The 12,238-nt window shown below is 38.3% G+C and overlaps 1 protein-coding gene across 4 annotated transcripts; it reads left to right on the top strand.

Moving 5' to 3' along the window:
* The first annotated feature begins 2,089 nt into the window (after positions 1–2,089).
* Positions 2,090–12,237, top strand: mpl (MPL proto-oncogene, thrombopoietin receptor). 4 transcript variants are annotated; one of them, XM_038715264.1, is made up of 13 exons: positions 2,091–2,314; positions 3,249–3,372; positions 3,804–3,982; positions 6,315–6,475; positions 7,116–7,260; positions 7,405–7,519; positions 7,977–8,146; positions 8,813–8,955; positions 9,409–9,556; positions 9,870–9,951; positions 10,130–10,217; positions 10,490–10,762; positions 11,340–11,873. In XM_038715264.1, exons 1-13 carry the CDS (start codon positions 2,158–2,160, stop codon positions 11,349–11,351), a joined length of 1,797 nt encoding a protein of 598 aa, XP_038571192.1. In that variant the 5' UTR covers positions 2,091–2,157; the 3' UTR covers positions 11,352–11,873. The 4 variants fall into 4 exon arrangements, with proteins under 4 accessions (XP_038571191.1, XP_038571192.1, XP_038571190.1 ...); XM_038715263.1 differs by having other exon boundaries at positions 2,090–2,314; positions 3,252–3,372; positions 10,490–11,873; XM_038715262.1 differs by having other exon boundaries at positions 2,092–2,314; positions 10,490–11,873.
* Position 12,238: the final 1 nt, after the last annotated feature.

The following is a 12,238-nucleotide window of genomic DNA, read 5'->3' as shown; positions in this document are numbered from 1 at the left end:
TTAATTTAATAATGACAACAATGATTCAGTGAATCATCTATTGACATTATTGTTTGCAATGCCAGTTATGGCTGTTTGGCTGGGTTAGGGGTATTGTTTTAGAAATCTTTGATTTTCTCTGAAGTCAGAAAATCACAGAAACTTCTGGGTAATTGTCTATACAATTTTCAGAAAAGCTTCATTAAACGCAGGGTGCCACCCCATGTGTTGGTAGAGATTTTATCAGTGTGTGGCAAGCGCTCTCTGCAGAGAAATATGTTTTCCTGTAACTAATATCTCATGATCACAAGGTTCATTTTTAGTGTGTGCAGCTAATAATTATTTTTTTGAGCATGAAAACATTCCCAATCAAAAAACATCACTTTTGATTGATTATGATACAGTCAGGGTCTTACTCTGTTTTACAACTTTTTCATGGCTGCCCAATGGCTGACATCAACAAAGGTACTATTTTTTTTTTTCTGAAAGGCTTAACATACTGATCATAGTGAAAGATCAAGTGAAAGACAATTACAGTGTGTACCTCTTGAACCAAGTGCAGAGTAAAGAGGCTGTATGTCATTCATCTGCATGCTCTGCTTTGCATCCACATTGTCTCTTACCCATAATGCCATGGTTATGTCCTCAACTTAACTATGGTCATGTGACCCATTATTCTCTGTTATGTTAGTTGAAATAAAACTTTTTAACTAACGTCATTAAAAATAGCACATTTTATTTTTTTATACCCCTTTTAGCATTATCGTTCATATGTATTTTTCATTGTTGAATGGCTGTATGAAGTAGTATCAAGTAATCATGAATTTATTACAGAACATACAAAATAAAGGTTTCAATGAAACATGTCACTGCGACAGTTACGTCATTGTCATAACTATTTTCTTTTGTCTATAAAATTTCAGAAAATAGTAAAAGAAAAAAGCCTGTCACAATTTTTCAGAGCCAAAAGTGGCATCTTCAAATTGTTGTTTGTCCAACTAATAGTCCAAACATGAGAATGATAGAATGAAGTTTGATTAACCAGAATGACCAACCTTTCTGTAGACAAGGGCCCTCAAAGTTGAACCATATTCTACACCACCAAATATCTTCTTCAAAAATAAACACAACAGTATTGTTTTCCTCATTCTCAATACTTTTAGTCCTAAATAAAAAAATGTAAATAAGGTGCTTTTTTGTCCTTAAAAGTGAAGGTCTGCGATCCTGGAGAACTCCAATACCATGACAAATACCATGATAGAGCGAACAACGACACAGCAATGTAACTAATGTTAGCTAAGCTGTGGGTTAGCAAACTGTCACTACAGTTGGCGCTGTGAAGCTATAAAATCATAACATTTTGATTGGAATTTGTCATGTAAGCACTGAACTACATACATGAATAGGGTTAGGGCAGGAAGTGTGTCAATTGAAAATGCATAAGATCTGTAATGTACTTTCATAACTAAATTGTATACATATGGAATGAAACAATCGATTCATGTTTGTTGGGGTCAGTATACATAAGACAGAAATGTCCTTTCAGTTTAATATGCTTATATACACTGTTGTTGTGCAGTAGGTCAGGATGTGGTAAATCAGCAGAAGCTGTTTTGGCAAGTTAACTCAGAGGGTCTAAGCACTCTTGTGTATTGTGAGACTGACACAGGGTCTGAGGTATGTGGACACAAACAAACTTTAAGCTTGTGGGACACTCCACATCAAATCTACTGAACGTTCTCCACTCTTGTGAATTTTGTGATGTTCATAAAGCCTTTGTTGGTGATTAGTCTGTCTCCATAATCTTGATTAAATAGCTTTTATTTTAAATTAAGAAATGCTATTAAGAGTAAGGGGAAAAAACTGCAAAACCAGCCAGATAACAGACTGACACATGTATGAGGCTTCATCTCCAGTAGCATCTCGAGTGTGTTATTGTGTCTTGTTAACTGAAATGTATGTAAATTTAACTATGTAAATCTATAATTTATGTCTACTCTGAATCAGTCCTCCCAAACTGCCTTTTTTGGTGCTTACTTCCACTGTACACAAAGCATACTTCCTGCTCTAAGCAGCTCACAACTAATCACACTGGGCAAAACCCTTAGCATTGCTCAAGCCCACCCACTACCCACCCATGCACATACACATGCACAAGCATGTGCTGTGTTAGTTTAGATGCCATGCTGGTTTAGGATACATAATTACTCATATCAGTCTACCATGAATTGGCCCTGCAGATGGGAGATGCTCCTTATTACCTTGTGGATACAAGTGGGATTTATGCCTGGCATACATTGCAAGGATGGGACAGTCGGTCATCTGTTAAGGGAAGGTAATCATTTAATTTTTGTCCTTTTGAAGAACACTTTGAGTCCATAACTGCAGGGATGTATTTTGAGTAGGGGGTGCAACGGTCTTGACTGAACCAACACACATGCAACATGCATATCACAGCACACTGAGTGATGTCAGCCAACAAGTATGACAACTAGAAAACAATTAAGACCCGTACTTTAATGATTGTCTTAATGAACAACACAGGAGTAGCGTTATTATTATTGCATCATGTAAATCAGCATGATGCACAATCACATGTCAGCCAAAAAGACCCGTAGATCATACAGGCATAACATCATGCTTTACAGTGCAAAACAATATTTCTGCAGGCCAGCGTCACTGAATGAAGTACAGAAACGTCTCCACAGGACACAAATACCAGCAATATTATGAGTATCAGTACAACAATTGACAAATATCAGTAAAAATGACTAAATAAAATGTGTAACTCGAGAAAAATAAATTAAAACTAAGCAAGAAAACCCAATTTGAAGTCAGTCCACGTAACAGCTCTATTTTTCTCATTTACTGTTTATTTCCACAGAAAATTTTGTCTGTTACATACAGAGCTCACAAAGTCCCAAAATATGTTTTTTTAAAGACTTGTGAAAACAAGACACTTTGTTGTAGGTAGTTTTTATTGTGCAACAACCACTAACTTAGCTTGTGGGGGGGGGGGGAAACAATGTTGCCGAAAGTAAATACTATAATCTGAAAACTATTAACTTGTGGGAACAATGAATGGGTCTTGTTCCTAGAAGGTGACACACATTTCACAACCGAAAGGTATTACTGTACGACACTAACGTCTCACCACAAGTTAACATCTCCTTTGCACGTTTTGCATGTTGAAAATACCATCTTGTTTGATTTTGAGAGACATGTTTTAGTTCAGGAGTGCTCATGTATTATGTTTGTCACTTCTGTAGCAGATGTTTTACTCTTAAAGGATGAGCAGGATCCTAAATGTTTCACGCGGACACAAGAGGATTTCACTTGCTTCTTTGAGACTGCAGACAACAGAACTTATGATTTTCTCTATGTCTTCGACAGGTATGTTAGACACAGTGATTTTATAGTTTGTTATATTAAGGGACATCTCAAATCATTTAAACAGTACTGTGGGGGGAATCTGAATTCTGAATCATTTAAGGAATTTTCTTTTTAAAATGCTACTCTTTATCTTGGCTTCTGGCTTCTCTTTCCTATATTCCACAAGAACAGTTCTAGAGGAAACTTCATAAAACAACTCACATCAACCAAACACTTGTATTGTTTTATGTTAATTATGTTTCACTTTAAAGCTTTAAATAATAATAAAGGTTTAAACTTTTTATAATTATTTGTTTACATTTGAATCGTGAACATATTTTTAACCTGTAATAGTCTTATTAGTCACCCCTAAAGCACTGCACTCCCCTGTGTGAAAGATGATTGAATGATTAATATGTATACAATATCTGTTATGTCTTTTTCTTATCAAGCCAATCTGGAAAGAAAAGGTGTGACATGTCTGTTCAGGCAACAGAAGAGGGAACTTTCCTCTACATCTGCTCATTTCCTGCCGAGGATGTTTTGTTGTATATTTGGATACACCTTGACGTGGAGGTACACAACACCAGCACCATCCTGTACAACCGGACTGTCGCTGTGGAGGACCACAGTAAGAAATATGTATTTCCTCAACATACAAAAAAAGGATGGGGAATAGGTGAATCATTTGGAAAAAAAAGAAAACACACTTGAAACTATATGCATAAACATTCCAAGCAAGTAAGTGGTCCTTCGGTCATAAAAATATAATTTTTGTGGATATCTCTTAGCCAGTATTCTTTAGTTTCCCATCCCATCTCTGAGAAAAAGCTCAAAGAAATGACAGATGGCCTAAATTTCCACCTTTTCTGGTGGTGGTTTTGCTGTGATTTATGATTCCTATTTGCAATTATGTTTAAAAAGACTAGATTCTCATCTTTTCAGATGCTGACTATACTGTACACGATATCTATTAATGGTTTTAGGGGTCCTGGTCTTCACACCCTTTGTTTTTTATCATGTATCATTAGAAAGGAGACTTCCGTGGAGAGAAAGTCTTACTTTACAGTACAAGATCTATCCTCCTGAAGTGCATCATTCAGAAAAATAAATTGGTCTAAATATAATATGCCCAGCTCAGATTTATTGTACCCGTAGCCTTTCACAAACCATTCAATCATGTTTAGGGGTTTTAATTGCTCATTGGCTCATGTCTGTTTTTATAAATCTGTGATAAACAGATTTTTATTGCTTGTAGGTTAACTCTATTCAGTCACTGTAAAAGATCAGGGGTTACGTACTGTCACCCGGATTCTATGAGTATAGGCGCAGCCCTCTAAAGCTGAGGATACACGGAGCAACTTTTAGAGCAATCATACAGGGCAACGTTGCCGTCAATGGTAATGAGTAGATTACCGGATCCCCTTCCCCGACTACTCCACCACTCCGCCACCCGCCCTGCCGCTATCCGTTCAAAACATTGTCGGACTTGCCACTAGCAAGATTGTTCAAAAAGTTCCCCATGTATCATCAGCTTAAGGCTATCGCTATTGGGTTTACCCCTTCCGCGCGCCTGGGCGGTACTGAGAATTTTAGTCTACGCCCACCCACAGCGTGGGCCTCTCCTACGTCCGCACCTTGTGTATATAAGCTATACTACTATACTAAACTAAAGGGGACAGAGCGTTTGCTGTCAGGGCCCCGAGGCTCTGGAACAGCCTGCCCGAGGAAATCAGGTCGGCTGAGTCAGTGAACTCTTTTAAGTCCCTTCTTAAAACATACTTTTATAGGAGAGCTTTTCCCAATCTTATTTGACTTTATTTTATCCCTTTTATTTTATTGTATTTTACTAATTTTATATTAAATTTTCATGCTCTTATCTTTTTTTTGTATTATTCTTTACACTTGTTAAAGCACTTTGTAACTTGTTTTTGAAAAGTGCTCTACAAATAAGGATTATTATTATTACGGTGAGACCCAGCCTTCGGCTCCCAAATGCATTTTCTTCAGCACTGGGAACCAAGGTCCAGTGAGGCCTTTAACTTAGAGGGCTGCGCCTATACTCACAGAATCCGGGTTCCGTTCTATTTCGTATAGGCTTCGCCCTCTAAGGCTGTCGCTATTGCGTTAGAGGCGAAGCAGGATGTGTCAACGCCTCACTGGCCCATATGGTACCACCAAGCACAACTCACCTGCCCAGAGCCATGAGCCACCCTGTCACCCGCTGACCGCGGAATTGGTGGCGGCGTGTGCGCGAGCACCGATGGCGCCAACCCATGCGTAAGTAGATAAACTTTGGGCGGGCGCAGCTGTACAGACGCAGGCGGGGTCACGACAGCAACCACATCAGCTGCGCACAAGGCAGGGCCACGTAAGCAGCGGCCGCCCCCCCACACCGTCCCGTGGAAGAGGGCGCACCGCACACTCACAAGGAGAATCATTCAGCCAAAACACTCAGTACATCCCGCAGGTAGAAACGGACGAAAGCGCATGGGGACAACCAGGAGGCCGCCGTGCAGATGCAAACACGTGAGCCTGGGAAATGGCATCGCACAGCCAGTGAGACAGGCGCTGCGCCAACAGGGGAAGTCCCTTGGACCGCTCCCTGTAGTGCACAAACAGACACTGCGAACGGCGCCAATGACAATTTTCCATTTGGTAAATATGATTCTCCATCTCTCTCTTGCATCCTGGTTTGGAGGACCAAAGAGCGAAGGAAGATATGCAATGCTGGAGGGATGTTAGCTATATGGAAAGCAGCCAACAAAACAAGCAGGGCTAGCTGATAGGTAGCATGGAGGATGGATAGTGTGTCCTGGTTCTTTGCTTGGATCTCCTGTCAATAAGGCATTCAGAAAGACGAGGGGCCTCCTCACCTGTTACCTAAACACCAGTAAATTATTTTCACCAATGGATTCTATAATGCGTTTTTCCTTATTTTTCCATCACCTTTTTGTCTCCAGCTCTCCTGGATCCGCCATTCAATGTGTCTTTACAACAAAATGGCCAAGTAGGGCAACTGCAGGTCTCATGGCACACAGATGTCTCAAAATACATGAAAGGCAATGTGATGTATAGGATTCGTTACTCCTCCAAGGGGCTGGGAGAGAAGACAAAAGATGAGGTACACATACAACTCTTGTGTAAATGACTTTTAAATCAAACTCACATAATGTGTGTGTGATTATAAAGACAATTTTATAATCACTAAGTACTGGTATGCCCAGCATGCAGGTTAGTATGATGGGCTCTTGTCAGTCTGTCATTTTGAGCCTCTAGAACATCTAATAATGTTAATTATGCCGTCCTGAAACTGACAAAATCTAGTAAAGGGTTATCAGACCAGTCAAAAGTATAACTAAATACATCAGTAAATAATATTGTAAAAGTAAATAGAATTTATAGAGTAGAATAATATAATTTATTATAGTTTTTAGATTTCATTTGAATTATTTAACGGTATTAATTGATGTAATTAGTAATTTCTATGACTCATCTTTTACTTATCTTTTACTGCCTGTTTTGGGGCCAAGTTATCATTCATTTATGATTAATTAATTAATTAAACACATAATTGATTTGTTTATCTCCTTCTCCTTGAACAAACATGTTTATTACACTAAACATTGTAGCCTATATATTTTGTGGTTCTTTCTCATTGAGTATTTTTCATGACCTTCAGTCACCTGTAGGCCTGTGTTGGTAATTCGAGCTGGTGAAATTGAGTAAAATTGTAAAATCTATGATGTTTGTGATTTCTCTAGGCAAAGGAGGGTGACGTACTAGTCTCTCTGGTACCAGGGGAAGAGGTTGAGGTCCAGGTCACTGTCAAATGTGCCCCTAATACAAATGCAGGACACTGGAGCAGCTGGTCACACCCTGTACGAGCCATGGTTCCCCAAATGGCAGGTATGTCTAAATGAGAAGAGTGGGAATGTCTGAGTAGATGACTAAGTAAGAGTTGAGGGGAAATAAATTGTTATACATAGCACAACTGCGACCTCTTCTGTCAGAGTTGCAATACCAACAATACAAAATGTTTCCCTTTTTCAGGTGATGTTTCACTCGTGTGCTACACTTCTGACATGCAAAATATCACATGTCAGTGGAATACGAGCAGATATGGTGAAAAGAAAGAGTACAAACTTTTCTACCAGATGAGTCTCAGGTGCAGTACTTGCTACCTTCTTACATTACTTCATTTCATCATTGATTCATCAAGTCTTCAGATCTCTCTATGATAATGTAACAGCATAGTTATATTGAGCTTTAGTGTAATACCAAATTGTACTCACAAAGAGTACGGTTTAGACCTGCTTTATTGGAAAAGCTAGATAACTGTTGTTGTAAATTGGCGCTGTATAAATAAAATTGAATTGAATTTTGATTACATGCTCCACTGTAAACACTAAAACCATGGCATTACTTTGAGCAACAAAGGCATAATGTTGCAGACTATTATGTTATGCCAACTATTTTTCCACTCATGATTTCTTCATTTCACATTGAACGCTGACCAAAACAGTAAACAAAATGTGTTGAGGCTCTTTGGATTGATCCCCTAAACACACAACTGACGTTCACTTTGGCTGTGATTTGACATGATGATATTACAACCTTTACAGTGAAGCTTTGGGCTGGACAGACTGGACTGAGTGTCATGCTGACAGGAAATTGACTGAGCTGTGCCGTTTCCGTGGAGATGAGTCCAGAAAAGTCAGGATCAAGCTCAGCGGCACTCCATCTCCACTCAGCAGAACCTTCTATATTCAAAAGTTCACACTCAACAACAGCAGTGAGAGATTTTGTCTTTGTTCCTTTTGGATGTACATTTTTTTACCTTTTTATTTGTTGTATTAGCTGAAGAGTCTTCATGTGATGTGATGACATTTGAAATAAAGGAGACTAAAAATAGTCCTCCAAACTACTTAAAATTCAGTTAGATACAGTTAGAAGATACAGAGGAGGATGTCCAGAGAACTTTGTATAATTAGGCAGTTCTATATACATACTATACTATCTATCTAAGCTCCGCAGCTTACCTACATTACTTGCAGTTAATGTAGTAGTAGTAGTTTAGGAACGGCTGTGGCTCAGGAGATAGAGCCCCAGCCTTCCGATTAACAGGCAACCCGTGTTAATCGGAACGCCGTAGGTTCAATCCCTGGCTGCATGTCGAAGTATCCTTGGGCAAGATACTGAACCCCGAATTGCCTCTGGTGGCTGTGTGAATGTTAGTTTCTGTTTGAGCACTTAGGCTCAGTGTGTGAATTGTGAATGCAGATGTAGTGTAAAAGTGTGAGTGAGTGGTCAAAAAGACTAGAAAGGTGATATACAAGTACAGAACATTTACATTTCGTAAGAATCCTAATTTCCACCTCTCTTGACCTCTTAATTTTTTCCATCAGGTCTCCATGTGGTTTGTGTATTGACAAAGTATGTGTGCATTTCTTTTTTCAAGTCAAAACATCCCCACCAAGTCATCTGAGAGGAGCACTGGAGAAAGATAAGTTGTGCTTGAAATGGGACGTTCCTCTTCAGTCTCTGTCAGATCACCTGCAGTATGAAGTTGACTACCAGATCAGAGGGGGTGAAGCAAGGATGGTAAGATGACAGTATCAGTTTATGTTTGGTTGTTTTTAATGGTTGAGATACAAAGATAGTCTTGGGCCATTTTTTAGGATTATTTGTTTCTGAAATACTGTGTTCCCCCACACCTTTCAGATTTCCTTGCAACATTGTTTGCATTACTATTCTTAAGAACTGTGTAGAATTATATGTGAATTTAGTATCTTTAAAATGAATTGATGGCATAGGTTTTTGTTTACAAATAAATAATGGGTGTGGGTGGTTCACGGTCATTCTTGATATTACCACACAGATGAAAGGAAACTTCAATTTGACATACATTGACAAGTGACAACAAAAACAACTGCATTAAAACACAGTTTAGCAAGGATGAAGGAACATGAGTATATTTCAAGGGAATGCAAAAGAAGTATATAATCATTTCTATTTAATGTACAGTGAATGTCAAATCAACCTTTCTGTCCTCAGAGGGTATCCCCAAATAGACCTTGTCTAGAGGTTCCAATAGGTGGCCGGTACAGTGTTAAATTACGAGCTAAACCTAATGGATCCATTTACTCAGGCGACTGGAGTGACTGGTCAGATGTGCTTACTGGTGACCCCCCCACAAACATAGGTAAGCTCACACTGAAACTGAATTCAGTGTAAAACACTTCTTTTTTGTAATCCGCATTTGTTTGTATAAAAATTAAATAGTAATAAAAAGTGTAAAAATGCAATGCAGCAGTCTTAGTCTACTGTTACTTTGTAAGAACTTCAGATTGATGTATTTTATCTAAAATTGGTTGAGTGATAATTGTAGTGGTGTAAAGTCGCTGCTATGCCTTGATACATAAAATCTCAACATGAAATGCGGTTCTTTGTTACTCCAATTAAATAAAAATATTGGGCACCATTTTATATATCTATAATATAAATAACCTTTACAGGCACTTTACTCATGCTGTGTATCCCTGTCCTGCTGCTGATAACTGCTATAATCCTCCTCTCTTTAATTTACACTCATCTCAGGTAGGACCTTTTTCAACATTTTTTTTATTCCAACATACTCCATACTCTTTGTCATTTTATATTCTAAAAGTAATTTCAACATTCAACAACTTTACTGTGTGTCCAAAGGTTTAACCAATTATTTCCCCATATTGTTTGAAGATTATTTTCACATCTGTTATTTTGTATATTGTTGCAGTAAGCTTAAACAGTATTTTTGGCCGCCGGTTCCCAACCTTGACAAAGTCCTGCAAGGCTTTCTAAAAGAGATCAACGGGCAGAGATGGGTAACTTACTTAACCACAGAATTTCACGATACATGCACCATTACATTACACACAATTATATTGTAATATAATGTGATGAAACATTTTCCCACAAGTGGAAAAACAGAATTTAGCCTTATACATGCAAAATAAATAAAACACAAGTAATAACAATATATAAAGATTGATACAACCAAGTCACTAAAGTCTAGTTTACGCTCAATTACAGCATTTTAAATGTGCATTGGTGTCCCCAGTTGTAAAAAATTTATTACTCTGTGGTCACACTCCAGAATCCTCCGATAATGGCAAAGCAGTGCTCTGAGGAAACCACTTCATCTGTGGTGGAGGTGATGTCAGAAGAGGTTTCTGGATTGGGGAAGCCATCAGAGGAATTCACAGAGTTCCTGTTGCCAGAAAGTGGCTTCTCCAGCAATGAACATGTAGATGGAAGTCCTGGGACTGAAGTCTTTCCGGACTATGTGACTCTGAGCAAAGACAGTGTTATTGTTTGCCCAAATGGAAACTATGTCTGCAAGCAGGTTGGAGAGAAAGAAGGCCCAGAGGTAAGAAATGAGCTCCTCCAAAAATGTCACTCTTCCTGCACTAATGGCTCAGTTTTCACCCCACTCTGCTTAGGCACTGACTTTCTTAACCATTCCTACTTTCCTCTGGCTGAGCCTGCAGACAAATTCAACTGCAAGGTCACTGCTGCAAGGAGGCCAGGCAACCTCTATACCAATTTCCCCAGTAGCTAAATGTACGGTATAACAAGTGTACTTTGTTTCTACTGGTGCAGATTTGTTGTATAATATGCACATTCTTATTGACATAAGAACTCACTGTAAATTGATACAGATCTACATGTCTACAAAGTTTACTGCATGAGTAGCAATTGGCTGTATAACAAGGCCTTTAAGAGGAATAATGCACCCTGAGGCATACACAGTATAATGTGGGTTAGTTTTGATCATGGCATTCTCTTTCATAATTTGTGTTGGATCAAGCTTTTTGGTTCAAATGGTGTTGAAGATATTTAGGCAATGTATATATTAATTTTATATTTGTAATTGTATATAAAGGTTTCTTCTGCATCAGGGCTGACAGTTTATCTACACCGCTGTATCTTTCTGTGTCCACTAGAGGGAACAGTAGATCACAAGATACTTTAAGAGACTGCAAGACCCCACTCAGTGGCTTTGGTGGCCAAGAAGACTGTTTTGTATAGTACCACATGCCAATAATTAGTTCTTTTCAGAGTACTATGCTTAGAGTACCTTGGATAAAAAAAGTGAAAATAGAAGAAAGACAATTTGAAAAAATAGGTGCAAAAAGGGACTGGGGCTATTACTATTAACTTAACACAATGTTTCAGATTGAGTTTGTACATTTTTTTTAAATTTAAGATTTGAATATAAGGTCTTGAATTTTGTTTTCTTACTATTCTAAATGACCTGTATCTGTTTTTTTGGACCTGTCCGACTGCCTTGCCATTGTTTGTTATTGTTGTTAAGTACTTATTAACTCATTTAAATAGTGAACATTTTTCTTTTGTATTTTGTGGAAGTTCCTCAGAATCCTACTTGAGGTTGCTGATGACATGAAATTCATTATGTTCATTATGTCATAACTTGAGGGTTTGTATTTTTGGCAATAAACCTTGAAATGCTGTTTTATTGTGAAGTCAAACCATAACAACTTTGTGAGCAGTAGCTGTTTTTGCCTTCAACTAAACAGCCACTGCACTGTAGTATGCCTATACAAAGATTTTTTGTCTGTCTTATATTGTTGGTGTCACTAGGTGGTAGCAAAGATCATCAGGCAGAGATGGGTTGTCTTTGTGTTCTCACTGAGAGAAAAAGGTTTTTGGCCTAGGTTCACATTTGTATTTTTTTTATCTCCTGATGATGCCTCATGGTCTATACCAACCTTGTCTTTGAGGGTTATACCTGTAAACATATTGTCAAGAGTTGAGATGAATTTAAATGAAATGGATAATCATGAAATGACAGCTAAATTAAATGTAAAAAAGCACACCACAG

The sequence above is a fragment of the Micropterus salmoides genome, unplaced genomic scaffold, assembly GCF_014851395.1.
Source record: "Micropterus salmoides isolate LMB-PRFRI ecotype aquatic unplaced genomic scaffold, ASM1485139v1 Ms_hic_scaffold_13, whole genome shotgun sequence".
NCBI lineage: Eukaryota > Metazoa > Chordata > Actinopteri > Centrarchiformes > Centrarchidae > Micropterus > Micropterus salmoides.
Note: the sequence above shows the minus strand (reverse complement) of the source record. Positions and strands in the feature narration are given on the sequence as shown.

Coding starts and splice junctions, on each gene's coding strand:
- mpl (XM_038715262.1), top strand. CDS start 2,158: ATGCCATGCTGGTTTAGGATACATAATTACTCATATCAGTCTACCATG. Junction 3,373..3,803: donor TTTCTCTATGTCTTCGACAG/GTATGTTAGACA, acceptor TTTCTTATCAAG/CCAATCTGGAAAGAAAAGGT. Junction 8,956..9,408: donor GAGGGGGTGAAGCAAGGATG/GTAAGATGACAG, acceptor TTCTGTCCTCAG/AGGGTATCCCCAAATAGACC.